Raw genomic sequence first — 26,267 nt, 5'->3', positions numbered from 1 at the left:
CAGATATTAGGCGATTCAATGTGTGGATGGTACCCGGGTCTGGTGAAGAGGAGACTCCATAGCGATGCATCCTGGCTCCCCGGCAGCTTGCGATGGTCTAAAAGGACCTGCCATGACATCATTTAGTCATGTGACAGGTCACGCGACCACCGACATGACTAAATGACGTCATGGAAGGTCCTCTTACACAACCGCGAGACTCCGGGAAGACCGGACGCATCGAATAAGGAGACCGGGGGCCATCGGAAGGTTAGTATATGTTGTTTTTTTTACCATCTTTATTTTTTTTTTTTAAACTAACTTGGTCACACTATATAAATCCATGCCGTTTGCATGGATTTATATAGTGTGACCAAGTTGTCAAGCACTTTCCAAGTGATGCTAAAATCGCTTGGAAAGCACTTGACAATCCGCATGCAAAAATCACATGATCAAAACGCTTCACTTACGCTTTGTCCCTGGCAGGAAAAACACATGTAAAATCTGTATACGTTTTTTCCTGCCAGGGAGATGCAGGAACACTCAGGAAAAATCCGGAGCATTTCTGCATCGTGGGCACTTAGCCTTATGATCAGTTTTCTTGGCGGTATCCATTATTGAATAGTTTCTATACACTTTCATAAACAGTTAAGGTGGTCACAAATTTAACTTATTGGCTGAAACTTGTCCGGATAACCGCTATTCACCCTGAACTCTCCCATACAAACGCATGTTCTTCTTGGATGAGTGTGCATCTATGCCCAAGGGAAGAGGAAAAATAATCAGCTGCAGAAATCCAACATGTCCATTCCCCTCCAACACCCCGACATCAGCCATATACATAAGATGGTCAGCCAAACCTAAAGAAAACAGCAGGTCCACCTTACAAGTATGGCCACCTTTAACCCTCATTTTTGATCTCTGCAGTACCCTCGCTTGTTTTGCAGTTTAGATAATGCATACAACTGTACATACCACTTGAATTGTTCCAGAAGGAGGTATGCGATATCCCCTTTTGCCAAGAGATTCCAGTGTGATGTTACCCTAAGAAAAAAAAAAAAATTCTAATGAACATATAGAGACATCCCATCATAAGGACATTCCACACAGCAGATAAAATGGCGATAAATTGGCCTTTGATCGTACAATGCGACAGAAAAAAATCCACACGATTGTTGAGAAGTCCCAATGTTTTCCAACGGGTGAAAAAAATGTAAGCAATTCCTGCTAATTGTCCATGTTAGAAGTCCTTGGGACTGTGCTAGGACTTCCCTCCTCAATGGAGGTTGTGGAGTCCTAGCCAAAAAGTTACACGATCTCATGTGTGGTGCTGATAGAGTTACCGTTCTAGGTTGTCCTCTTGTGTTATAGGCAGGGCTGTGGAGTTGGAGTCATGGCCCATTTTGGTGGATTCGGTATAAAATGGACCAACTCAGACTCCTAAAATATATAATAAATTGGGTACAGTAGTTCAAATGCAGTTTATGGGGATTATTTTTTCATAAGAATTTGGGAAAGTTATGAAATGTCCTATAAATGTCTGTCCTATTCCTGATCTAAGGGTCTAGACTTTTAGCCGAGATGAATCTGTGCTACAGTAAATTTATCAGTTAAACATGAGCCATGTATGAGGGAGTCGGAGTCGTGGAGTCGGTGTCATAGAAATTGAGGAGTCAGAGGTTTGGCTTACCGACTCCACAGCCCTGGTTATAGGTTTATTATCCTAAGTTGTCTGTTTATACAAACAACCCATAGGCAAAGAAGCATGAACGACCAGAATCGGATTAAGTATGATATATATATATAAAAAAAAAAAGTTTTAGTTTTATTGTCCATACAAAAATAATAATTCCAAGAGCATTATAGTAACATGCTAAAAAATGAATCCACACAGGTGGAACATCATAGATGTCTCAAGGTATAACATTTAAAACTGAATACTATATATAATACAAAGTGTGAAAAGATGGATGTAAACACAGAATTGTACAATTGGGTGTAAGTTGGTATTTGTATCCATGTTTTGCTCATTCTACGAGTATTATTTGCTTTGAGAGTAGGTTATAGACCAGAGCTGGGCAAACTGCAGCCCAGGGGCCCCATCCAGCCCTCTAACTGTTCCAGTCTGGCCCTTGGACCGAGACAGCTGAAGGGCTGAAGCAGTGGCCCACAAGCCGCACCATGCCCTCGCCAGCCGCAGTCTCATCATCCTCAGGATGCAGACAGCGGTGAATACATTGGTGGAGGAAGGAGCCATGCTGGCTTCTTCTTTCATCGATCAGCGTGTGCAACTGAGCTAGCTGACATAATGCCGTCACTTCATCGCGTCAGCTGTGCGGAGTGTCAGCGCACCGGAGACCAGAGCAGACAGCAGTGGAAGCGGGAGAGGACAGTATGTTTTTTCTTTATATATGTGTATGGGATGTTTGCATGTCTACAGGAGGCGATGCGGGGGCCCACACTGTATACAGGAGGCTATGAAAGGGGGTTCATACTGTATATATGAAGCTATGTGGGGGCTCGCTGTATGAAGGGGGCTGTGTGCGGGTTCATACAGTATATAGGGGGATGCAGCATACTTAATTCTGCTCAATATTAAGTGATTTTATATTAATTTTATTATAATATGTTAATATTGAGCAGAATTAATTTCACCCTATTGATTCGGCCTCCACAACAGTCAAGATCTCATGTGGCCCCTCGGGAAAATTGACCACCCCTTTTATAGACGCTTATGGATCCATGATGTGTTATCATGCCATCTGTGTGGATTCATTTTTAGCATGTTTTTTAATCACCATCTTGTATTTTATTTATTGGCATTATCTAATTAACTTCTATATATTTTTGTTTGTTTATAATACAAATCATTTTTTTGCCATATTAATGCCAGGTTTGCTTGCTTGTATTGATTGCATGAGACCATTACTTTATAAAAGGACTTTATTTAGTAGTTAAATACTTTTCCCCTTATCCTTTATTACTGACTTTACACAAGAGAATATCTGTATGAATTTTGCAAAAAAATTCATTTTAATGTATCAAACAATTCTAATAAACAGCAAAAAGTCAATAATTCTCTATAGCCACGTACTCATTGTTTCCATGACGTTTCTATGTATCATACCAAAAAAAATCAACTGTTTAGGGTGAAAATAGATGTAGTTTTTAGACAAAGCATGCTACACATGAGGAAAAAGCTGTCTTTACCATGTAAGGGGAAGGAGCATTGTCCTCTGAAACACTGAAGAACGAAACCCTGACAGGCAACGTCATGTGGGTTGGACAGAATACGCCACTCGCGCCAACGTCTGCTGTAAAACCTTTAACTGTGCCCAGAGGCTCCAATCGATAGTTCAAGACGGACTCCTGGAGGTGATCAAGGAAAAAGGGTAAAGGGATTTAAAAGTGACAAACAGAACAGCAGCTAATGAAACCTTTAAGCATTAAAGAGAGTTTGTCACGTCGGCATTATTAACCATATATCCGCAGGTTAATAGCATTAGAAAGGTGCCCGGCTGCTGTACTGAAAATGCTGCACCAGGGAAAAAAAATTATCTTCATTTCTCTAGTGAGCCGCCAGTTTCATTCATACAGGCGAGTTGATGCAGCTGCAGTCACCATTCAGTGCTGAGAGTGGCGGCTGGAAACAGCCTCAACTGGCGGCTAGGTGGCTTTGCAGTGCATCAGAGCCGAGCCATCTGTGAGCGACAATTCCCACATGCCTGCATGACAAAGCCAGCGACTCCTTAGGAAAAAAAAATAAAAAGTCATCTTCTCCCCTTTGCTGAAATTTCAGTACAGTGGCCGGACACCTTTCTTACGCGCTATTAACCTGCATATTATCCATATATCTGCAGGTCAATAGCATTAGCTGATCTGATAGGTTCCCTTTAAAATGTTAGATTGTAAGTTATATAAAAGGACAAATTCAGCTTCGCATCTCTTAGCCAGTCTCTGGGGTGCACAAGCTTCTCTGGTCTGAGTGCCACAATGGCATACCGAACCACTCCCAAGGACTGCAATAAACCTTAAGACATGTATGCATATCAGCAGTATATGCTATGCTTGTCTGATGGGTGCAAGTTCCATAGGGTTCATTAGTCCTCTTTTGCCCCCCTCCCCCCCCCCCCATCAGCCATCGATCGAGGAGAAGATCATGCATGCATGTAGCCATCTTCATTGTCAATGGGTGTTGCAGTAACAGCATAGCGCATCACAGCTCCCATAAATTACAATGGTGGGGCCCACACCCAAACGGGTTACTTCTAACTCTGACCCCATTCTCTGACATATGGGGAAAGCAAAGATGGCTGCATAGCACTCCATTAGTAATTACACATCCATGTTCTGGAGGTGTGCGCCTCTCCTCTTTTAAACATGGAAACTACATTTGGTGCCACATACAAAAATCTGTATCCAAATGGCTGGAGACCGTGCAAAATGGCACCAAGGTCAGCACATGGCCCCCAGGCAGTAGGTTGTGCAGTCCTAGTCTAAAGCGGTAAAAAAATGTGTTTTATACCTCAAAGTTTCCAAGAAGGCTCAGACAAGGGGCCGGTGGAGCACTGCAACTTAGCTGTCTGTCTGTGAACTCTACCCCATCTTCTGTTTTCTCACAGTGACGCTGTCTGTTAAAAGTAAATGAACAGGTCAACGTCATCATGTACAGCAAGTCAAGTGTCATGTCACCTTATGGCTGAGATACGCGACAACTAATGGCTACACGATATAAGTTGCTAACGTGGCGTTGCTACATAATGACTAATAATAGTGGATGCGGTCGTGCTGAGACCAACGAGTGCTGAAAGAACATCTCCAACCTCCTGGATTTTTGCACAACCACATTCACTAGCGATACTGCAATCTTATGTTGAGTGGCCCTGAGATGGTGTCAGGATTCAGAAGGCTTTGGCCATTTTTAACAGATTAGCTCTCCACAGAATGCCATAGGCTACACTTTCACATGGATGGATGAAATTGCTATGCTCCAGGAAGGTAGCCTAAAATTGGCTTCAGTGGCAATAGAGTGGGCCCACTGCTGCGGTCACGTGGAGGCCCCCCACATAATCGCTCCATGAAAGTAAACAGAGACCTGTAAAGCATTGGTGTTGGAGAATACAACACAAGTCCCATGAAAAGGTGGGCACTATGGAAAAGATGGGGTAAATACTAATACTTTCAAAAGAATAAGAAGGTTGGCACTACCCATCAAACTAATCAGTCCTTTCATAAGCATGTACAGCTCACAGAAACTGAAGCAAATAACAGAGGTGAAGCCTTTGACACCTCCTCAGAGGAAGCATTGAAAAGAAGCGAAACAGCAGTTGCCTGAGAGGAGTCTGGCTATACTCCATATTCTTGGCATATGCATATGGATTTCTGCTCCTAACATTGGCAAGTAATGTCCAGTTTCTCCTTTTGTATGTGATAAATACAAAGACCCTGGATCATAATCACCAGTGTTTGTCGTTTGCGTTGATGAGGAGGTGTGCTGGAGTCAGATGCTCCCGATTCCATAAGAGGAGCAAGAGTCTTAACTCTGCGGCGTCCGACAAGTCTTCCCCCTGTCTGTGACTGGAGTACCATTTGTAACGTTACAGAACACAGCTACTCATCATGAATTTGACCCATCCCACCTTCACCTATTTTGTTACAGCTGGGCAAAAATGGTGCAAGAACGCCAAATGTCACAAAATGTTAGAGCATCCTCAAGTTGCACCAAACTTGGGACAGAATTCTGAAGCATAAGCTTTTAGGAATTGAGCCCTGATTGAGCCTTTACATATTATATACAGAAATATAGCTACAACAATTCTACTGACAGAACGACATACAAGCAAATGGGGAGTTAAAATACCAAAATGAATTAATACCTCTTTGTAGATAAAACTTTGAATTGGAGTAAGGAAGTGTCCAGATCAAAATACCCCGACTGGCTCTTTCTTTGTGGTACCTAGATAAAAAAAAAAAAAACACACGTTCTGTCATCTGGTAGACCTAGAGCGGCATTGCTCATGGCAGAGCTCTGCCCTGCACAAAACGGCATAATGGTCATATAGCCCATCTACATGCTCGGGGGGTTCTAGGATTCAGAACCTGATTTCATAAATACAAGGAACTATACATATAACCATGTATCTAGGAGGCCAATAAGAACAGAAAAGAACAAGCCACTAAACTATCCTGCTCTCATGCAAAAACTTATTGTCATCGTGCCATACATTTACACTAAATCTAGGTCATTAACCTGGGTCTCTACCAGCACAGTAGTAAATGGACATGTTTCTCAATGACATTTAGTGTGAATTGATTTGCAGGACCCAGATCATCAACCACGTCCGTATCTGGCCGGCCTAGCGGGACGTCATAATTGTGCTGTGACACACATCTGACGTAGCTCAAGGCCGGCTAATCAAAAGAAGAGCAGAGCATGCTGTCATTTTCAGAGAACCCATCCAACGGACACCGATTAGGAGGGACCAGGTCCTGCAAATAGATTTGCACCAACTGTAGTCACAACAGCTCACAGAAAAGTCACATCCACGAAACACAAGTGTCTCTACAGAAGTCTGCTGGGCCAGGAAAGTCTGCCGCTTGTCCAGCATTAATCCAAGCCTCAGACCAATGTCACCAAACCACTGGGTGGCAGATAACATTATTTTGGATAGATATTTAGGATTTGTGTGTGAACTTTTCACAATCCGATATTATCTGTATTTAGGTTTTAATACCAGAACACTTTCTATCTAACAGTAGGAAGGCTGTGGCACAAAGTTTTTCATCACATGGAAATGCAGAACTTACCGGACTGGAAAGTAAAGGTAAACCTGTGCAAGGGTGAAAGGCCTTGGTAGAGATCCCATCAAGAGAATGAAAACCTTTTTTCTTCCAATTATTTGAAGGTCGCAGAGGAACAGACTTCTGGGAACACACAAGACAGCAAGTCATACTCCACTTTGTAATTATCTATATACATAATACTGAAAGCCTAGATTGTATGGGTGCATACTTGAGAAGATGGATAAAGCACAAAATATTACTTCTTATCCTGTATGATTAGTATTTATATAGGGCACTCAATCTGAAATGTTAATTAGCTTTTCACTCCAATACCTGATGGGAAATTATAATGATAGATACATACTCCCTCTAGTGTTCAAACACTTCTTACACAGCCAAGTGTTTTTGCTGCAATTACCCAGGGTAGTCACAGTATATCCAACTATCTAACACCAGGACAATCTCTGCAGACCCTTAAAGGGACTGTCAGCACAAAATGACTGTTGAAACCAAGTGCAAGCGCTCGGTGCTTCATAGCAGGGCCAATCATTTAACTGCACCTTCCCACCTGCTTGGTTTCCATCTATCTATGAAGCCAGAGCTGTCAATCAAAGAAGAGGCAGGTGGAGATCGAGGGAAAACAAGCAGGTGGGAAGGTGTAGTTAAATGTCTGGCCCCGCCGTGATGCACCGAGCGCCTGGCCTTGGTTTCAACAGTTATTCTGTGCCAAGAGTCCTTTTAAGAGTTATCGCACAGCAACAACCTTTTCTGTAAAGGATTCTAACTTCTGAGCCCAGGCAGATCTGCAGTTACCATCAGGAAAGGTTGTGGCCAGCCATACAATATAGTTAACAATTAGTTTCAGGTACACAGCACCTATTGCAGATCTTTGCATCTCCATGGTAACAAAGAAGAAACACTTTGCAGTCCGTTCCAGCAAGTCATACTGCCTCTCTGTACATCAATTCTAACTCCTTCATATTTAATAGGCAAGCAAGAATTTGGGAACTGATGGTAATACGACTTAAGGCTCAGACTACAGTTTTAGTAGTCTGTTACCATAGGAACACATGTCCATATAAGGAGTAAACACAAAACAATGCATTTTGGGTGAATTTACGTCCATAAAAAGCGGGTGATGTTAGACCATCTGTAAATACCTGATATAAAGCTAGTATACACGGGATAATCAACCAGTTTTATAGGCTTCCATACCCAGTCTATTAAAAGGGGACCTGTCATTGTACATGCAGTCCAATCTGTGGACAGCATGGCATAGAGAAGGAGAAGTGGAGTAGAATGATACACAAGTTTGTTGTTAAAGATTCAGTATAACTTGTATGTTATTCATTCAAATCCATGACATATATATGTCTCCAAAAGTCCAGTGGGTGGTCCTACTCAGGGATTGACAGGAATGTCTAAATGTACAGTCATACAGGGGAGACTGTCAGTCCCTGGATAGGACAGCCCACCGGACTCCAACACATACAAACCCCAGGGATTTCAATGAATAAAATGCACATTTTACTGAAACATAAATGTACATCAATCTCCTCAGATCCCATTGATCTATAACATTCTGCCTGCAGATCAGATACCATGGTCAATATGACAGGTGTCCTTTACACATGGCTGAGTATCTAATGTGTATGGAGACCTCCCAATCCTTTTTTCCCCAGGATGTTCACTGCCACAAGAGTTATCTGGCAGCATCCTTCTCCGTTCTATGTATTGAAAACACACAAATTGTTCAGCTGCGTATGGGGGAATTGGAAGAGACAGCGGTCGGAGAGCAGACTTCTTGACAACAGCTACTGGATATTTATGGCCAGCTTAAAAGGGCTGTTCACTTTTAAATACTACATTCCTAAGTGTTAAATAAAAATACCAGATACTTAGCTCCTGCGGAGTGTTACACCACGTGAGCACGGCAGCCAATGTCAAGTGTGCCGTGGAACAGCACGGGAGGGGAATATTTGTTATTTTTAAACCATTTTAAAAAGGGAGTAATGGATAACCCCTTAAAGAATGTAGCACTTCTGTATATACGTACCGCTTGGTCTATGTACTTCAGCCTCTCACATCTCGGACAGCTCCCAATGCTTCTCCCCTGGTCTTGAGCACCACAGTCACATTTTGCTGGATCCTCATTCTCATCACGAGTCGGCTTCTGCTTGTCCTGGGTCTCTTTAGCTTTCTGACTGTCTCTGTCCTTCGTAACATAATTTTCAATGCTATGAAGTTGATTGGTATGATCAGACCCCTGTGCTTTCCTTGCGTTGCTCTCTGTACATTTCGGTTCTAGGGTTTGAGAAACGCCACAGGTTTTAAATGCCACAGCGTTTCGCAAACAGTTTTTGCGGTTATCGAGATGGATAGGGTCACTATTCCTATTTTCAGTGGCGTTGGCCTGTTTGTGGTTGAAGATATGGATGTTCGGGGTGCTATGATTTGAGAGGTGATGTAAAGTTCCTTTACTGACATACTTTTCAGTCTGTTCACTGTATTTTAGGTCTCCCCTATCAGGGGACATGAAGATATTCTCCTTGCTGGACAATGAGAAAGCTGGTGGGCTGAGTTTATTTACTGCGTGTTGATGTGTGTTTGAAATGGGTTCATGAGCTTGAACTAAAACTAGTTTCCGTCTAGCTTGTGGTTTCGGAGAGGATCTACCATCAGGACTATGTCGGGAGGAAGTTATGGGCGTTTCTGAAGCAGCTTTTAGTTTTCTGTCACCGGTTTCAGGGGTCAGAGTCATATCTGAAGTAGGAGCATATAAAACAGGTGTTTCATTCCTATGAAGGTTATCATCTTCACATGGGTTTCTGAATATTTTGCAGCTCAAGGGGTTGGGGTCGTGCAATTTAAAGGAGCGACTAGCTATGTGCGATGTGGTCTGGTCACACTGCAGCAAGTGCTGTGCAATTCTTGCTATGACTTCTTGACGTTCCTGGATTAGGGAGCCTATTAAAGGATTGGTCTCTGGTGGCTGTGGTATGGGGGAATTGATGGGCATGTCAACCAAAGATAATGATTTAAAGTTTCTGGCAGGTGAGCCTTGCAGGCTTGTTTTAGGATCGCTGATACTGAAACACTGAATCTTAGATGGTGATGTTCCAACGTCACAGCTATTGCCACATCCAGAAATTAACTTAACGTTTCTTCCAGGGAGAGTAAGATTCATGCGAAGACTCGTTCTCGCCTGCAGTAGTCCGTCAGATCCTACAGTCCACGTCTGCTTGCTACATGTATGCTGAGCACTGGGTGCACTTTGCTGGCCACTCTCTTGATGATCTCGAGGTGGAGGACCAATCTGCTCATGTGAAGAAAATCGCTTTTCATAGAAGCCAAAACTACTGTGGATGCTACAGTTCAACACCGGATAACTGGATTGTCTAGGCAATGACTGGACGCTGACTTTCAAGGCCACGTTGTGAGACACGTTGGGGACGGGAAACACATGTTCAGTTGGTGAATGAGTAAAATTCCATTGGAGCTCGCCATCGGCTGCACTGACTCTGCAGAAAACACACAAGATAGAAGAGATTGATCATGTATTCTCACGGTTAGGGCAAGGTCTGGTATTAAATCACGTAAGGACCCAGTCATTCAGAATTCAAAGAGGATTTTAGGTAAAAAAATATATAAATTTAAAAAAAGTATTTTTCGCCAATATCCTGTATCCAATGGATATGAATTGGGTAAGTAACAGCGAGAAATATAAGTAGGTTTATATATTGGTGATATTTTCCATGGAAAAAAGCCACACGTAAGCCCTATTAAATGACAATGTGGTATGTCATTATATTACCTTCATTTAGAAGGGTCTGTGTCATAATTGTACACATGCAGGGGCTGTCAAATTCAATACGATTTACCTTGCAGATCAGCCATGGACTGTATTGTGGTCTACATTCAGATCGCAAAATGCGGTTTTGTGAATTAGTTGGTCAATCAACTGCATACTACAAGCAGCTACATTTAACCCACGTTATTAGGGAAACGTAGATATGTTGCAATAAAATTAGGACTTGGAATATAAATTGAAGTTGCTTTTTGATCAAGAAGGGCTTTATTTTCACGTGTAGCATCATTAACAAATATCAACAGCCTTTAGCATATTTATTCTCGGTGTGGATTTTAAACTACATGCTAGCACCCCATGTGACATTTAAAAGGTTGTTAAGTTGACAATAAGGAGACAGCTATTGAGAAATGCAAATATAAAAGGAGAAAACCACCACTTTCAGCTAACAGGTCTCTGCCAGAGGTTTGATAAAAGTGCAAAACTAAAACGTTGCCATGACATAAAATCAGAATAGAAGAAACTAAAAAAATTGCAGGACTAATAAGGTACAGTGTATGGATTAAGTTGTAGGGATACGAAGAAGTCAAATTTGGCAAGTGCATACATGCAATTTCCCACTATGGAGAATAATTCCAAAACAGAGGAGCCATTAGAATAGGAAAGCCACTGTCAACCCTATACTGATTATGAAGCATATATGATAAAGTACTTTTGGAAAAAAAAATAGCCATTTAAAAAACACAAATAGCTAGTTTGAGTTTTTACAGAGGCCAGCTCACCGGTAGATAATGTTTCGGGGCACAGCTCCATGAGAGACACTTAACCAGGCGCTTAACTGGGAAAAGAAAACAAATGAACGGATAGCCAACAAGAGAGTCTTCTCTTCGATGAAACGGTCTCCACTCCTGTAAAAAAACAAAACAAAAAAAAACAAACAACATTTAGTAATGGCAATAAATAGTAAAATAGGGTTAGTGGCATTCAACATAATTCTGTCATGGTATATAGAGATGCCTCTTCCTTCAGCTAATGTATGACCCCAGTTATGCATATGTAGAGCATGCTGGTGGCATCTTTCATTGTAATCCTGCCTGTGATAATGAGATAACTGCTGAGAAGTGATCTACACAGAACAGGAAAAGTCAGACTATAGAGAAGTGAAAATGGCAATACATTTTAATACAGAGAATGGCATGGAATGATTAAAAAAAGATTTACAAAATATATATCTATCCATCTGTGTATACAGTAATATATACATCTTAAAAGACAAGCAATCTATCTAATATTTTACACATACACACAATTTCCGTTAATAAGCAGTATACATAGCTATAACATTGTCATAGCAGATGGCCGCAGAGAGGCTGGATCTGATTTGCTTCCACATACCAAAAAAAAAAAAAAAAAAAAAAAAAAAAAAAGTTTGCATTTCCGATATGCCCCTTTAATTAGTAGAGGAAGAGGAATGTGTTATCGATAGCAAACTCTTTATGAAATATTCTATCACTAGTTCAATGAAATGGATGTGGAGATCAGAAGAGAAACAATCGTCCAGTAGAGCAGAGACATTTCAAAATCTTGAATTACTTAGAAGTCAAAGACTGCATCTAGTTTAGGGAAAACATAAATGAAAAGTCCACAGATATAAATGTAAGACACAATGGGAGCGTAGATCAAATATCTTTCCGGCTACCTTCTACCTATTTCCATATCTGGTGGTGCCTGGCAACGAAAAGTAAAGCAAAATAAAGAAATAGAGGCGTCCATGCACATTCACACTCAGCCCTACAAGAACAATGTACAGGGGTCACTTCAGGAAAAGGAAACGTACTGTCTGGGCACCGGCTCCAGAGTCCACCTCTCCAGCAAGAGGGCATCTTGCTTCATGGCAGGATCATTGAAATCATTCGCCTCCGTGCCCGATGCTTCATCACTGTAGCAGCAGTCAGGAAGCAGCATCACCTCAACCATGATGGGAATATTATTTCTCCACAACAGCGTGACCTCAGACCTGGTTTTTCTAGCTTCTCGGCACTAAAAAACAAAAAAGAAAAAATGCAATTTAGTATTGGAGTATACATAAGATCGGAAGAGTCACGAGGCTGACCTGCCGCGTCACACATACGGTCACGTTTTTTTGAAGCGCTTATTTGAACCTGTTAGTGAATGTCTTGTCATCTTTTTCATTTAAGTTTCTATAATTAAATTTAGGTCTGGTAAGGTATGTGCACACAATGCCTGACAAAGCCTCCCATACAATGAACATGTGCACAGCAATACAAGAACCAGAGTGCTGTGCACAAGCTCCGGCTGTTACTTCTTAACCACTGCAGCATTCAGAAGCCGTAAAGCGTGTAAAAGTAATAACATGCTCAGATTTACGGTGGAACAAAGACGTTGTGTGCACATGCCCTAAAGGGGGGGAAAAAAATGAATGTTATAGTATTTAAAGTTTCAGCCATTTCTAATGGGAAAAAAAAAAAACACAAATCTGTTTTTGTAGCTATATTGGAGATAAACATTTCCTTACTGTATTGTTTTATAGTCAGTGTAACAGGATGTGCGCGCTTTATGGCAGATCACGTTAATGCGCATTAATTGACAGGAATATCATTTTTTTATTATTGTATCACGAGTATATAGCCCCATCTTCCAGACACGTACATGGAGACTGCAATTATTTCAATATTTTTAAATTGATTCCAATAGAAAAAGTAAAAAAAAAAAAATATTACAAAGTGATTTTAATAAATGATAGATAAAGCATGTTTTTTTCATTGACTCAATACCTTTAAATAACACAAAACGCATCCATATGAAGGTATGGGCAGACAATGGTTACAGTATTTCTCTAGGAGGCAAGGCTTGTACATTCCAGCTCAAACTAAGCGCACACTGGCCCCTTACATGATAGGTCAAGGCCCTGTTCACACTGCACCAGATGTATAGAACAATGCAACTTAATGGAGTTTTAGAAAACTATTCACATCATGCGGAAAACGTGTGAATTTGAGGGCAAGCTACAAATGTTAAATGGCCTAAAAGGTTATTTATGGTGACTGGATGCAGCCTTGGATAACGGGAGGGGTGCCAACAATCAAAAAAACATGTATATCTCACAGTATAGATCAAAGAATACAGCAGCAGACTGTGCACCAAGATACATGCATGCATTGAATGGGTACATTATGAAATAACCATTTAAAATCTAGAACTTCAATATTTGCATACATCTTGGTGCACAGAGTGCTGCTGCTGCTGCATGCTTTGGTATGAATATAATGCAGTCATGGCAGATGCACACCACCACATTTTCTTTATTCCGTTAGAAGGTGCCGATACCCACTCCTCAACAATAGAAGTCTCAGAGGATGAGACTGCAGCGCCTGGGAGCCCGCTGGTTTCAATGCTAGTTTCTGCAGGATATGTGCCCTTGGACACACTTTCAGTTGAAAACTATTGCAGAGAGGTAAAGTGCATCCAGCATGATAGAACAATCCTCAGACAACCATTAATAACCTCATTGATAGCCAAGGTGTGTAAGTGTGGGGATTTCTGAGTGTGGGGCTCATAACTGATAGAGTAAAATGAGTAGTTTCTACAATCTTCATCCCATTTTTTCCATCATTTGAATATCATTAACATGTCTATTGATCCTGTGATTTACATAATTCCACAACTTCTCCTTCTTGGTGTTACAATTTCATTGAACACAACACCACGTTCTTGGCCGGCAGTTATCGCTCCTGACTCCTCCATACACACTGCTCCTGGGTTCTCTATGAGAGAGTCGCTGCCATACATCTATGGCGGTGGCTAATCTCCTCAAGTCAAGAACAAAATGATCAGTAGTCTGAAGTAGGACACGTTAGATCCAACATCATGTGTCATGGCCGGCAATATCGGTGGGCTCAGTAAATATATGGGTAAGGGTGCCTTTAAACTCCATCTTTGATAACCTTTACTATACAGTGAAGCTATATAAAAGCAGCATTACCTTTAATTACAATCCTTTCAGAAGGTAAAGATGACACTCTACACTTACAGTATCTACCCAACAATGGTGAACAATTAACATGCACAAAAAAAAAAAAAAAAAACATCAATCAATCACCTAAAAAAGGACCAGATTCAAAAAAGGTGTGTATGAGGGATGCTGGAGGTATTTCGGTGAGCTGTTCTGGGGGATTCACAAAATATTTAAAGTGGTTATCCCATAATCGATATATATCACCTACTAAAGGGTTAATGGGGAGAAGGATTGGATCCTGGCATTAAGAAAAAGATCTTAAACAATTAAAGGGGTAATCCCCACATCTACCTTCAGGAGAGCACAGCCCACCAGTCTCACAACTTCTTATTTGTTGGGGTTGGGAAAGGACGCTCCTCTTTTACAATTAGCCTTGTTCGCCTCTACAGCATCATAAGCACTGGGACCGTGATAACCTCTAGAAAACAGATGATAGGTGGGGGATGTGGTCTGATATTGATAACCTAGTCTAAGGATAGGCCTACCATGTTAAAGTACTGGAGAACCCCTTTGAGTACTGATCCAACACTGCAGTCTGAATGAGGCCTAATGAAGAAGGCACATCCTGGTCGCCAGCATGGAGCCTTTGAGACAGAAGTCTTACCTGCGCCACCTTATCACTGCATTCATGCTTACTGGCCCCTGGCTGACTCGATTTTGCTGGAGGGCAATGGAGACCTTCTGTCCGGCCTTTCACTGAATGCTCAGGAGTGCGACCTTCAGTAATCAGCAAAGCCAGATACACCAGAAAATCCTCCGCCTCATATTCAAAGAACTCATCCAACGAATCTAGAAGAAAGCAGAAAACATAAGGTTAACAGGATCCACAAGATCAAAAGTGGCAAAACTGCCAAAGCAGGAGTTTTCCATTCCCATTTTACTATTGTAAACCCTGCACACCCTGAACATGTTCCTGGCATTACTACAGTAATGAAACGTTGGGAACATCTGGTATTACTTCATCTATACCTCGCAAGGCTGAAAATCTACTGACGGACCAGAAACTGAATTACCACCAGAAAGGAACCAGAGCATGTGTTTTATCATTTTACATAAGGTTAGAACAAAGAATAGTGACACCACCACATTTTATGAGCAAAGTGACCTCATTTCTCCAACCTAAAATTATAATTGAACTTTTAGATGTAATAGTCCTTGCGTTTGTATGAAGGCAGTAGACCCCCATCAGCGAGGTATATATGGGGGGTTAAAGGTGGCTGTTTATAAGGCTAAATGTTGATGCAAAGTAAATGTGTTCTCTTACAAATTGGGAGATAAAATCACAGGCATCTGCATTTGGAGGAGATCATGGTGCTTTGTCCACAACATGGTGAAACCAGTGCTGACTGCGGCCTTTGTCATTGCTCATTTACTTAGATAGCCTGGAGTGTTTCTAGTGTTGGGTAAACCCTCTACAAACACCGAGATCAATAGCCAAGTGGTAGACCGCATTCCTCTATACAGGCACTACAGCTGGAGTCAAGGAAAACCAGATTTTCCATCAATACAAATCCCTTATTGCAGTTTGTGAAATTTTGATGAAAAGATGCCCATATTTCACAATTATTGCACAAATGATTTCTATGTTCCAAAAGATGTGTGAAGTCTGTAAAAGCTGTTACAGAAATGAGGAAGGACAGCACCAGATCTTCCCACCTCAACCAGTTGGGCCTGCGAGCATCCAAAGACATAACTTTCTAGCCGAGTAACTGAGGTCATACAACTGTAAGCCCATTTAATGGCAATCAGAGCAGTAACTGGCCCAAAGTACAGAAAAGGATGCTCTTGGCCCATTTTGGCTACAGAACCACTCATGGACACATTCGGACTCTAAGCATATATGCTGAATGAGTAATAAGGACATGAACAGATATTTAATCGAGGTTAAGGGCCTCATTCAGATGTCAGATTTTCTCACGTATGAGAAAAATGGACCGATTATTTTGATCAGAGTGTAGTCCAAGTTTCATCCAATTTCCCATATGGGAGGGAAAAAAAAAAACCCGACAAACGCTCTACCTTTTCCTTTCTGGCAGTCCATGAAAAATCAGACCGCACTCGAATGTCATCCAAGTACTGTTTAATTTTTTTTTTTTTACATACTGATTGACGTGCATTGCTGAACCTTGGATCAAAATCGGACAAGTATCCGTGACTTTCCATGGACCTCTCAGTCTGAAAAAAATAAAAATCAGAAATGTTTTTCACAGAGAGCCTATGGGGCCATTCACAAGGATAGCACTCATACATGAAAATCAGAAGTCTGAATGAGCCCTAAAATGAGTGAGTGTTCTATTCCCCAATGTTCTGGAGCACACCGCTCACTGCCTCCCAGCTTCCTGAAGGCGGTGAGCACCATAAGATTGACAGTTCAGACACCAGCATTGCCGCTGGTCCAACTGGTGTGCTCTTTGCCTCTCCAGTATCGGAGAACAACCGCGACACTCACCTGGCTGATCTGGCAAGCTTCAGAGCAGAGCTTGCGGAATCTAGAGCAGGGGTGCACAACTCCAGTCCTCAAGGGCCACCAACAGTGCATGGTTTCAGGATTTCCTTAGCATTGCACAATGTGTTAGAATTGTGTGCAGGAATTAAATTAACCCCTTGTGCAATGCTAAGGAAATCCTGAAACCATGCACTGTTGGTGGCCCTTGAGGACTGGAGTTGTGCACCCCTGCTCTAGTGCATACAGCCCGCTAGCAATGCACTTCTTATCTGGGTCACTTAGACTGCAAGGTTGCCGGTAATCTAGGAAACGAGCTGTAAACTATAGAAATAAAATAAAAAAAAAATAAAATAAAAACTGTTCTAGAGAACAGAGGATTTTTAACAAGAAGCAGATTGCCAGTGTGCCCTTCTGATCTGAAGGCCCTAATACACATTTAACTAATGTTGACCGAAATCACAGATATCGACGTGTTTGACTGATGACTAATGTGTAAGGATGTGCTCGATGACTTATGGTAGGGAGAGATTGAGCGAAATGGGACATGCGCTATTGTATTGTTCTCACTCGGGATATGCCGCTGGCCGACGCATCAGTCAACAGCTTTCCCAGAGAACACAGGAGCGCGCCTGTGTATGAGAGTGATGGCTGTCTATTGAATGCCCAGCTGAAGCATCGTTGGTGTGTCAGTCATCTAATGTGTGTGGCCGACTTAAAAGAAGGATCCAGCAGAGAAATGCCAACAGGAAGGAGAAAAAAAAAAAACAAACAAAAAAAAAAAACAATGAATAGTTAAAGGTTCTCCCTCCGCTGGTAAATGTTATGCATACTGACACTGGTGTGGAATCATTTGTTGCTTTATGAAAAAGAAGAATTCATAAGAAACTACAGAGATGTCATTGTCCTGGAGCACGCCAGAGCTCGTACAGTAACAATCACCAGCAGATGAAGCGGCAGCTGCCAGGACGGCTCACATGTTACACAGGGGCCCCTGTTCCTATGGCTGGATACAATAGGACCCCTTGCTTTGTTGCAGGTTTACATTTATCACAACATTTATAGAAATGCTTCATTCATTGAAGGGACTCTCAAATCCCCAATTATTGTGAAGCTTACAGGAGGAATAGCAGCGCAGTGATGGCGGCTCAGAGCAAGTCATGGAAGAGACACATGATTATGTCATTCATCCTACACAGAACACCATTCACATTTACTGGGGTAACGGAGGCAGGACGTTGTAGATGAGTCAGATATGAGATTTCTATTCTCTCATGCACATTGCTCTTTTTCTTCCTAGTCCCCCCCCACCCCAAAACACAGTAAGTTAACTCTTTCAGTGTTTTATTTTACCCATTAAGGTAAAAAAAAATGCACACAATGCATGCAGGAAAAACGCCAAAAAAAAAAAAAAAAAAAAAAAAAAAAAAAATCAAGGTTAGTGCCACACGGATTCCACACATGGGGCCAACTAATCTCCGGGCCTATACTGTACCTATGGATTCACTATACGGCAGTACCCATGTGTACCTCACATGTACCTACAGGCACTCTGGCCCCCGTTTGTCAAAACTTCTGCACCAAGATTCTGGTGTAAAAAGGTTTGAAAAGTAGCAAATTTTGGGTGCAACGCAGGGCTGGGCAAAAATTTTAACATTTTCACACCATTTTTGCCCAACTCCAACAAAGTGGGAGAAGCTGAGGCAGTAAGGGTGGGTGAGGCGACCATTGCTTGTCAAATTCATGTCGAGCGGCAGAATTCCTTACGCTACAAAATTTAACTATAGTCCCTGACTGGAGTAAGATTAGGGATGCGCACCCCACTTCATGCCTCGCCCGATTCATAAGGAAGAGTGAGCATCTCAATGAATCAGCAGCCTCACACCGCACCCCAGTCCCTCATCAAGGCTGGTGTGGAAAAAAAAAAAGTTTTCGCTGGTCTTGATGAGTCGGGGCCAATGTGCAATGCTGGGCAGATGCTACTCAGAAGCATTAGTAAAATCCCTAAACTACTATAATATGGCGCCCAATACTTCTGCTAAGTGTGAGAAAAAAGTAATTACAGGAACCAAAGCCATTAGTAAAGAGCCCCATCTAGCTTTAGGGGTGAGCCATGATAACGTCACAGTCTGTTCCGCATTAGGCGGTGTTCACAGGTTGCGTTTATGTAAATTTTCAGCTGCGTTTTACAATACCAGCAATAGCTATGAGATTTCAGAAATCTCATGCACACACATTGCTTTTTTTTCCCTGACTGATTTGGAACAACTGTTTTTGCAAACTGCAGCATGTCACTTCTTTCAGAGTTTTTCACCCATAGAAAGCAATGGGTTAGTGCAAAAACGCAAGTATCTAGTTTTGCTGCGTTTTTTGGTGCCAAAACCTTAAGGAAGTTGCATCATCTTTTTTGGAGTCCACTAAACTTTATCAGCATGCACAAGAAACAATAAAAAAACTCAGCAAAACCTGCTTTTTTGAAGCCGCTTCTTTACTGCCAAGAGGTTTTGCCTGCGGGAAAAAAAAAAAAAAAAAAAAAAAAAAAAAAAGCAATGTGTGAACATAGTCTTATGAGGATACTAAAAGCACTGACCACTATGTTCCTCATGCTGTATTACAGTGATAGCAATAAGATATATAGGAGACTTACTGGTATGATTATCTGGAGCCATCCTGTAAGGCTGAGGGATGTGCAGCTCTGAGCTGTAGCCGGTGTTATATACAAGCAGAACGGGAGGGGGCATCACTTCCATAGGACTGGCCAATCTAAATACAAGTACAGCTTTATTTACATAGGAAGAGGGCTAAGGATTTACAATCTCAATGCATCTGCTGTAATGCAGATATCCATAGAATCCAAAAAAATGGGGGTGGGGGTGAACCAAGTGACACCTTGCATTTCATAGAAACTCAGGTATATGAATGTTGTCATTTGCATGATATCCGCTCACAAAAAATGGTTAAACAAATACAGATTTGTTGACGATTTTTCCTTGCAAAGTGTGAAAATCCAAGCATAAAATGTCCATAATGCTAGTTACTACTCCACAGCATTGGACAAACCACACTGGCACTGTATTATGTAGCAGAATTTTTACACGTAAATCCATGGTGAATGGAAATGTCTGCTGCCTACCAGGCCACATCAGTATGGACAGACCCTTAGAAAAGTGCAGCAGTTTCTACAGCAGAACATAGAGGTCTAAATGGAGCGTGACAATTACTTGGGTGTCGCATCAGGTTCATTGATTTCTAGGGCTTCGGCTCTGTTCACATGTCCAGTTGTCATCTGTTTGTAATGGATCCAGTGCTTAAAAAATAAATAAATCAGATCCAAATGAAAAGAAAAAAAAATAATAATATGGATGCACGCTTTGGTTTCTGTTTTTCATCCATTTTTGCTCAGATGTGTGTTTATTAGGGGCTCCTCTGAACACCGTGTGTTCGGGAAATGACGATCCGCTTCCTATACACATCAACAAATGAAACAAAAAATAAATAAAAAAATATATATATTAGCTTGATGCAGTTAAAAAAAAAAAAAATGTAATAAGACACCTGTACTGGAGAATTGTATTTCCGTTTATTGTCACAAAATAGTTCAAAAATTAAAATAACTACAGGACAGGACATGTGAGCAGAGTCTAAGTGATCCCAAAGTCCTTCGTTATAAGGTCTCATTCACACATGCAGTTTTCTTCGTCATTATTTTTTTTTTACAGTTTTAAAAGTTAAGTCAACATGGTTTTGCAAACAGGCGGTGGGTTCCAGTGAGCCGTGTCCTTTGCAAACATTGGAGATCAGTTGGGCAGTATTTAGAATGCGGTGCCAGGGAGGATGCAATGATTTCCCAGATCTAGCACAGACGTCACATTTTCTGGCCCAGGTACTTGATTTTTCAATGATGGAAAGACTGAAGACGTTTCCCAGCTCACAGAATATATTCTACATTAAAGAGTGCAATATATCAGATTTCTCCTACAAAAGAAGTTTTGTTCCGTCTTGTATAGAAACCTGTAGACGTGTACCGGGAGCGAGCGATGAACCAATCCCAACCGCTGGGGTTATGGGCAATGCCCTGAGATGTGGCTCGGAGCATGTGGACATGGTACTGGACAGCATAGAGCGGGCACTCGTCACACACACACACACACCTATGGAAAATGCTGTACTGGCTTGTTTAACCCATCTGTTACCAGGGGGCAGAAAGCTGCCTGGGGCTTAACCCCTTCTGTGCCTCTGCAAACAACAGATGGTTGCTTCTACTGTAAAGATCATGCACATTCAGAACAGCTTCATGCTGAAAACAGAGTGCTCTTTATAGGATTTCACAAGGGGACTAGTTTGCCAGAAAGAAGTAGGAGAAAGTGTCCTGTAGAAGAGCAAGTGGAGGTGCAGAGCCCAAAATACGAGGCTGAGCATAACCCCTATGGGTCCGTGCCCACGATGCGTTTTTGCTGCGGAATTTTTGCAGCGTAAAACGCTTGGTAAGCCTTCTCCCATGATCCCCAATGTCAATGCCCATGCTGTGGAATTTTCCGCAGCGTTTTTGATGTGCGGAAAAATCCGCAGCATGTCCATTATTTGTGCGTTTACGCATGCGGAATTGCCATCTTCAATGCATTAGAAAAACGCAAAGCAATTCCGCATGTGCAAAACGCATGTCAAATTCCGCACGCGTTCCGGGCAAGGACATGCAGAAATGAAGCGGAAACTTTCCGCTTCATTTCTGCATGGTGGGCACATAGCCTTAGTAGTGCAAAGGGCAGACACACACCATAGTCAAAGTCCATTCAGTATTGATTATGGAGCAAGGCCATCAGCCAGACATGGAGCACATCTGTGACAGTCATTAATGCTGCACTCCCTGCTCCACAAACAGAATGACAGGCTACCGGTGTATAGCAGAGGAATACGGTGTAACCAGGGCCTTAAAGGAACTGTCAGCACAGAATGACTGTACAAACCAAGCACATCACGGCGGGACCAATTATTTATATACAGCTTCCACCCACTTGTCTTCCCATCTATCTCTGCCTCTATGAAGCCAGAGCTGTCAGAGGAGGTGGAGAGAGGGACAAGCAGGTTGGAAGGTGTATTTGAAAGACTGACCCCGCCATGGTGCACCAAGTAGCAGGACTTAGTTTGAACTGTGCTGACAGAGTCCCTTTTAGGGGTCCAAATAGTATAAGATTCCCTGTAAAGAGCCAGTAGGTGGAAGGACGAGTGTTACCCTTAAGCTTTTGGCAAAATGTAATGTATGTTCATGTGTTTGTTTTTTTTCCCCTGCATCAAAAATGCTGTGTACAATACGAGTGTTTTGTCATTTTTTTTCCTCCATTCATCTGAATGGGTGAAAAGCACTGCAAAAATACTGAAAGAACTGACATACTGTGTCTAGGACAAACGCAGTAGGGCTCAAAATAAGTGCGGAGGAAAAAACAAAGACCACATGTATGAGATTTCAGAAATCTCATTGATTATGCTTTTCAGAAATCTCATTGATTATGCTGGTATTGTAAAACGCTGTGTATTTGACACACCAAATACCCTAATAATACTGTGCCATTGGCTGTACACAAGTGCCTTTATACACAATGGGCCTTGTGAAACAAAATGCAGTAAAAGTGGCCTCTTCTTAGCTCACACGTCAGACTCTTGCCCTCAGGGTAAGTATATTATTTGGCCCGCGATGCCAGCTGGGCCCATTATCCTGTATGGAGGACCAAGTGTGGGGCCCATTATCCTGTATAGAGGACTATGTGAGGCTATTATACTATATGGAGGTTGGCCCTCGACTTTGACCAAGCTTTTGGCCCTGTGTGTATTTTGAGTTTGACATCCCTGTCTTAGCTAATCAGTGCTTATTTAATCCTTCTCACATCCCAACAAAAGACAACACACACACACACACAACACACACACACACACACACACTTTCAAAATCTGTAGCAAGATCCCAGAACTATCAAATGTCATTTATAGTACTGGGAAATGCAAATCCTAAAGTTATGCCCCATGCTCACAGGCGCTCATGAAACAGGGAAGCACTAAGTCAGTACATATGATAGCGCTGCTACAGAAACACTAGCGCACAGCAATTACAGCTCGAGTATTAGTTACTTACAGACAGTATGGCAGCAGACACATTAAAAACTACTGCAGAAAGTGAGATATTGCACCTCATGTCTGTAGACAATAACTAAATGATTAAAAACACCTAAACACATATGAAGAAACCACGGAGTGGGGCGCTGTTCTGTCCAGGCTGCAAACAGCAGACCGGCAATAATGGGAGGTAAAAAGGAAATGAGCTGCAAAGTGTCACTGAAGGGAAAGATAATGGAAATGCAAGTTCTATCGAGAAGAGAAATTAGTTAAACAGGGCAAAGAGGTATTAACCTCAGAAGCTGCACTAATTCTCCACCAGAGATTAGAGTGCAGCCGGGGCATGAAGTCTAATAATTGTGGATACTATGGAAGGATTGGGAGTGAAGTAATTAATCCACTCATTTTATTCCCTGAGGCATTTACAGAGTAAAATACACTGTTAGCGGCAAGAGGATCTGGAATTATAAAAAGGTGTGTAATGGAAAAGCATACAGATATACAAGCAAAGAAGAAAACCAAATATAATATATATTTAAGATTAGATAATTTGAAGTTTCTCTCCACCAACCTGTATAAAAGGTAACGGTGGTAATCATGCATCACACATGAATTGGTTTCAAAATTGGCCGTTTTGGTTTTAGCCTTTTATTCGGCCACTTTTTGTATAAGGGCATCCACTCCAAGGCCACATTCACACTTTCAGTATTTTACCTCAATATAGTAATACAAAACATGTGTTTCTATTAAAATAATGTTGTTATCTTGGCAAAGTATCTTAAGTAGGAGGTAATCAAAGATACTATGCAAATGTAAAGCCCCCGTCTCACATAGCATGATCGCTGCTGAGTCATGGTTTTGGTGACGCAACAGCGATCTCACCAGCGATGTCGCTATGTGTGACACTTTGCAACGATCAGGCCCCTGCTGTGAGGTCGCTGATTGCTGCAAAGTGTCCTGGACCATTTTTTGGTCGTTGCCCTCCCGCTGGTCAGCACACATCGCTGTGTGTGACCAGCGGGAGCAGCGATCAGGCTGGTAACCATGATAAACATCGGGTTACTAGGGGCACAAGAGCACTTAGTAACCCGCTGTTTATCATGGTTACGAGCCTGCTAAAGTGAGCGGTAACCTCCCGCTCACCGTAGCAGAGTGGTAACCATGATAAACAACAGGTTACTAAGTGCTCTTGTGCCCCTAGTAACCCGATGTTTATCATGGTTACCAGCCTGCTCCTGCTTCAGCAGGCTCGTAACCAGAAGCAGGACATTGTGGAAAGATTCTTTCCACAATGTCGCTGCTCCCCTGATCGTTGGTGAGCCTGCCTGTTTGACAGCTCACCAGCGACCACATAGCAACGCAGCAACGATCCCCGACAGGTTGTATCGTTGTCGGGATCGTTGCAGCGTCGCCAAGTGTGACGGGGCCTTAAGGTATGCCACACATTAGATGACTGTCAACCGAACAATGGTTATCTCGTTGGACTCTCCCTCATATGGGAGCACTCGTTCAGCTAAGCGCTCCTGTGTCCTCTATGAGAGAACTCTCACCAGACAGGTCTGGCAACGGTATATCTCGGGGAGACATTACAATCAGAAGTCGGAAATCTGACATGCCGGATTGGCATTTCCCCTCCAACAATAAATGGTCTAGGGTCCCCATACACAGACTGTCAGAACCTGTATATAATGGTGGTGGAGGGAGGGGGGGGGGGGGGGGAAGAGGTCAGCAGGCTCTATGCATGCTGAGATGTATTATGGAGGGGGGGGGGGGGTGCGCGCAGACGTAGGGAGAAGAGGAGGGGGCTTCGAGCTCCGGTGAATGCCGGTCGGGACATGCGTCATAGTTGGGGAGTGCGCAGTTAACAGCCTCACAGTAACCAGGGAAGGTGCCAGACTGGAAACGCAGAATTTGTAGTATAATATATAGTGACACTTAGTGCCAGAATCGGCTCACAATTTGATATTTATGGTCTAATGCGTATGGGGGCTTAACTACGGTGACACACCTATATCTGGGCAGCTAAAGCTGAAATACAAGAGCAAGATACACGGCAGATATTCTGAAAAGTTTTTAAAATAACTTCACAGCAAGAAATTGCCTGTTCAGAGCATTATCAGAGTCATGCAGAGCCTAGGATAATCAATCTTCACCAGGAACATTTGTTCATGTAAGCAATTATGACGGAGCATAGCGCCGGCAAGTTATGGATGACAAGACACAGTGGGTCCTGTGTAATCAATACAGCAGTGCAAGCAAGGACACCGCCGCACCATGGCGGTAATGGAAAAAACAAGAGCAAGTGAAGGAAAACCAACAGCAATGCTGCTTTCCCACACTGTATGCACATGCATTAAACGTATATTATACAGTTCTATTACACGCATAGAAATTATTTCAATGGAAAAAACCCCCCCCCCCAAAAAAACCGAAAGCCCACCATTGGAAACACTATTTGCTTATTGGTGGCCCTCAGTATAGCGCAGACCTGAGGGTCTCACTCTTGGGCTTTGCTCCCTGCGTCATACTGCATCCCTTTTGGTTCTGCATTGGCATGACACAGTACGTATGGTTACAGACTTTGTGAGCAGTTTAGGCTCAATGTGGCCCCAAGATGGGCAAGTGTAGTGCACCACAGTACAGTATAATGCTATGATGTATTATGTGATGTGCTGACACAATGCTGCACTAATACAAGTATATGGGACAGTAGTGAATCACTGATTTAATAAAATGATATACAATATCATACATCTCCATATGGTGTGTTCATAGTGTTGAATGGAACTGTAGGGACATTTATAACCTGCCTAGTCAGGTTTGGACTGGCCCATAGGGGGAACAGGTGAATCCACAGGTGGGCCCCCACATGAGCAGTGCTTAGCACTGTACACATAAAGGCATCATCTCATCATTAATTTAACAAACAACCTAGTTCATTATATAAATGCATAGGTACATTTGTGAACGAAGAGGTAGTATTGCATGCAGCTGAACATATCAATGTTACTGGTGGTCCCCTGGCATCCCAGTCCGACACCTAGTACTACTGACCACCTACTATATGCAATGACAGGATAAACATATTGGGATAAAGATGGTACTCATATGTA

General features: G+C 42.2%; 1 protein-coding gene across 2 annotated transcripts in view; it reads right to left on the bottom strand.

The window, feature by feature from the left end:
- ATOSA (atos homolog A) overlaps positions 1-26,267 on the bottom strand; it is a 49,968-nt gene that overhangs the window by 8,885 nt on the left and 14,816 nt on the right. Inside the window, exons 2-10 of one of the 2 annotated variants that reach the window (XM_073653020.1) lie at positions 15,211-15,395; positions 12,408-12,610; positions 11,353-11,478; positions 8,819-10,283; positions 6,787-6,900; positions 5,856-5,935; positions 4,505-4,610; positions 3,190-3,348; positions 955-1,023 (exon numbers count right to left, since the gene is read on the bottom strand). In XM_073653020.1, the coding sequence (XP_073509121.1) occupies positions 955-1,023; positions 3,190-3,348; positions 4,505-4,610; positions 5,856-5,935; positions 6,787-6,900; positions 8,819-10,283; positions 11,353-11,478; positions 12,408-12,610; positions 15,211-15,395 (2,507 nt within the window). Of the gene's footprint in view, positions 1-954; positions 1,024-3,189; positions 3,349-4,504; positions 4,611-5,855; positions 5,936-6,786; positions 6,904-8,818; positions 10,284-11,352; positions 11,479-12,407; positions 12,611-15,210; positions 15,396-26,267 lie in introns of both variants that reach the window. The other variant, XM_073653019.1, reaches the window with a different exon arrangement.

The sequence above is a fragment of the Phyllobates terribilis genome, unplaced genomic scaffold, assembly GCF_046119375.1.
Source record: "Phyllobates terribilis strain yellow unplaced genomic scaffold, ASM4611937v1 Scaffold_11__3_contigs__length_659146591, whole genome shotgun sequence".
Classification (NCBI taxonomy): Eukaryota; Metazoa; Chordata; class Amphibia; order Anura; family Dendrobatidae; genus Phyllobates; species Phyllobates terribilis.
This window is presented reverse-complemented; position numbering and strand designations above follow the sequence as displayed.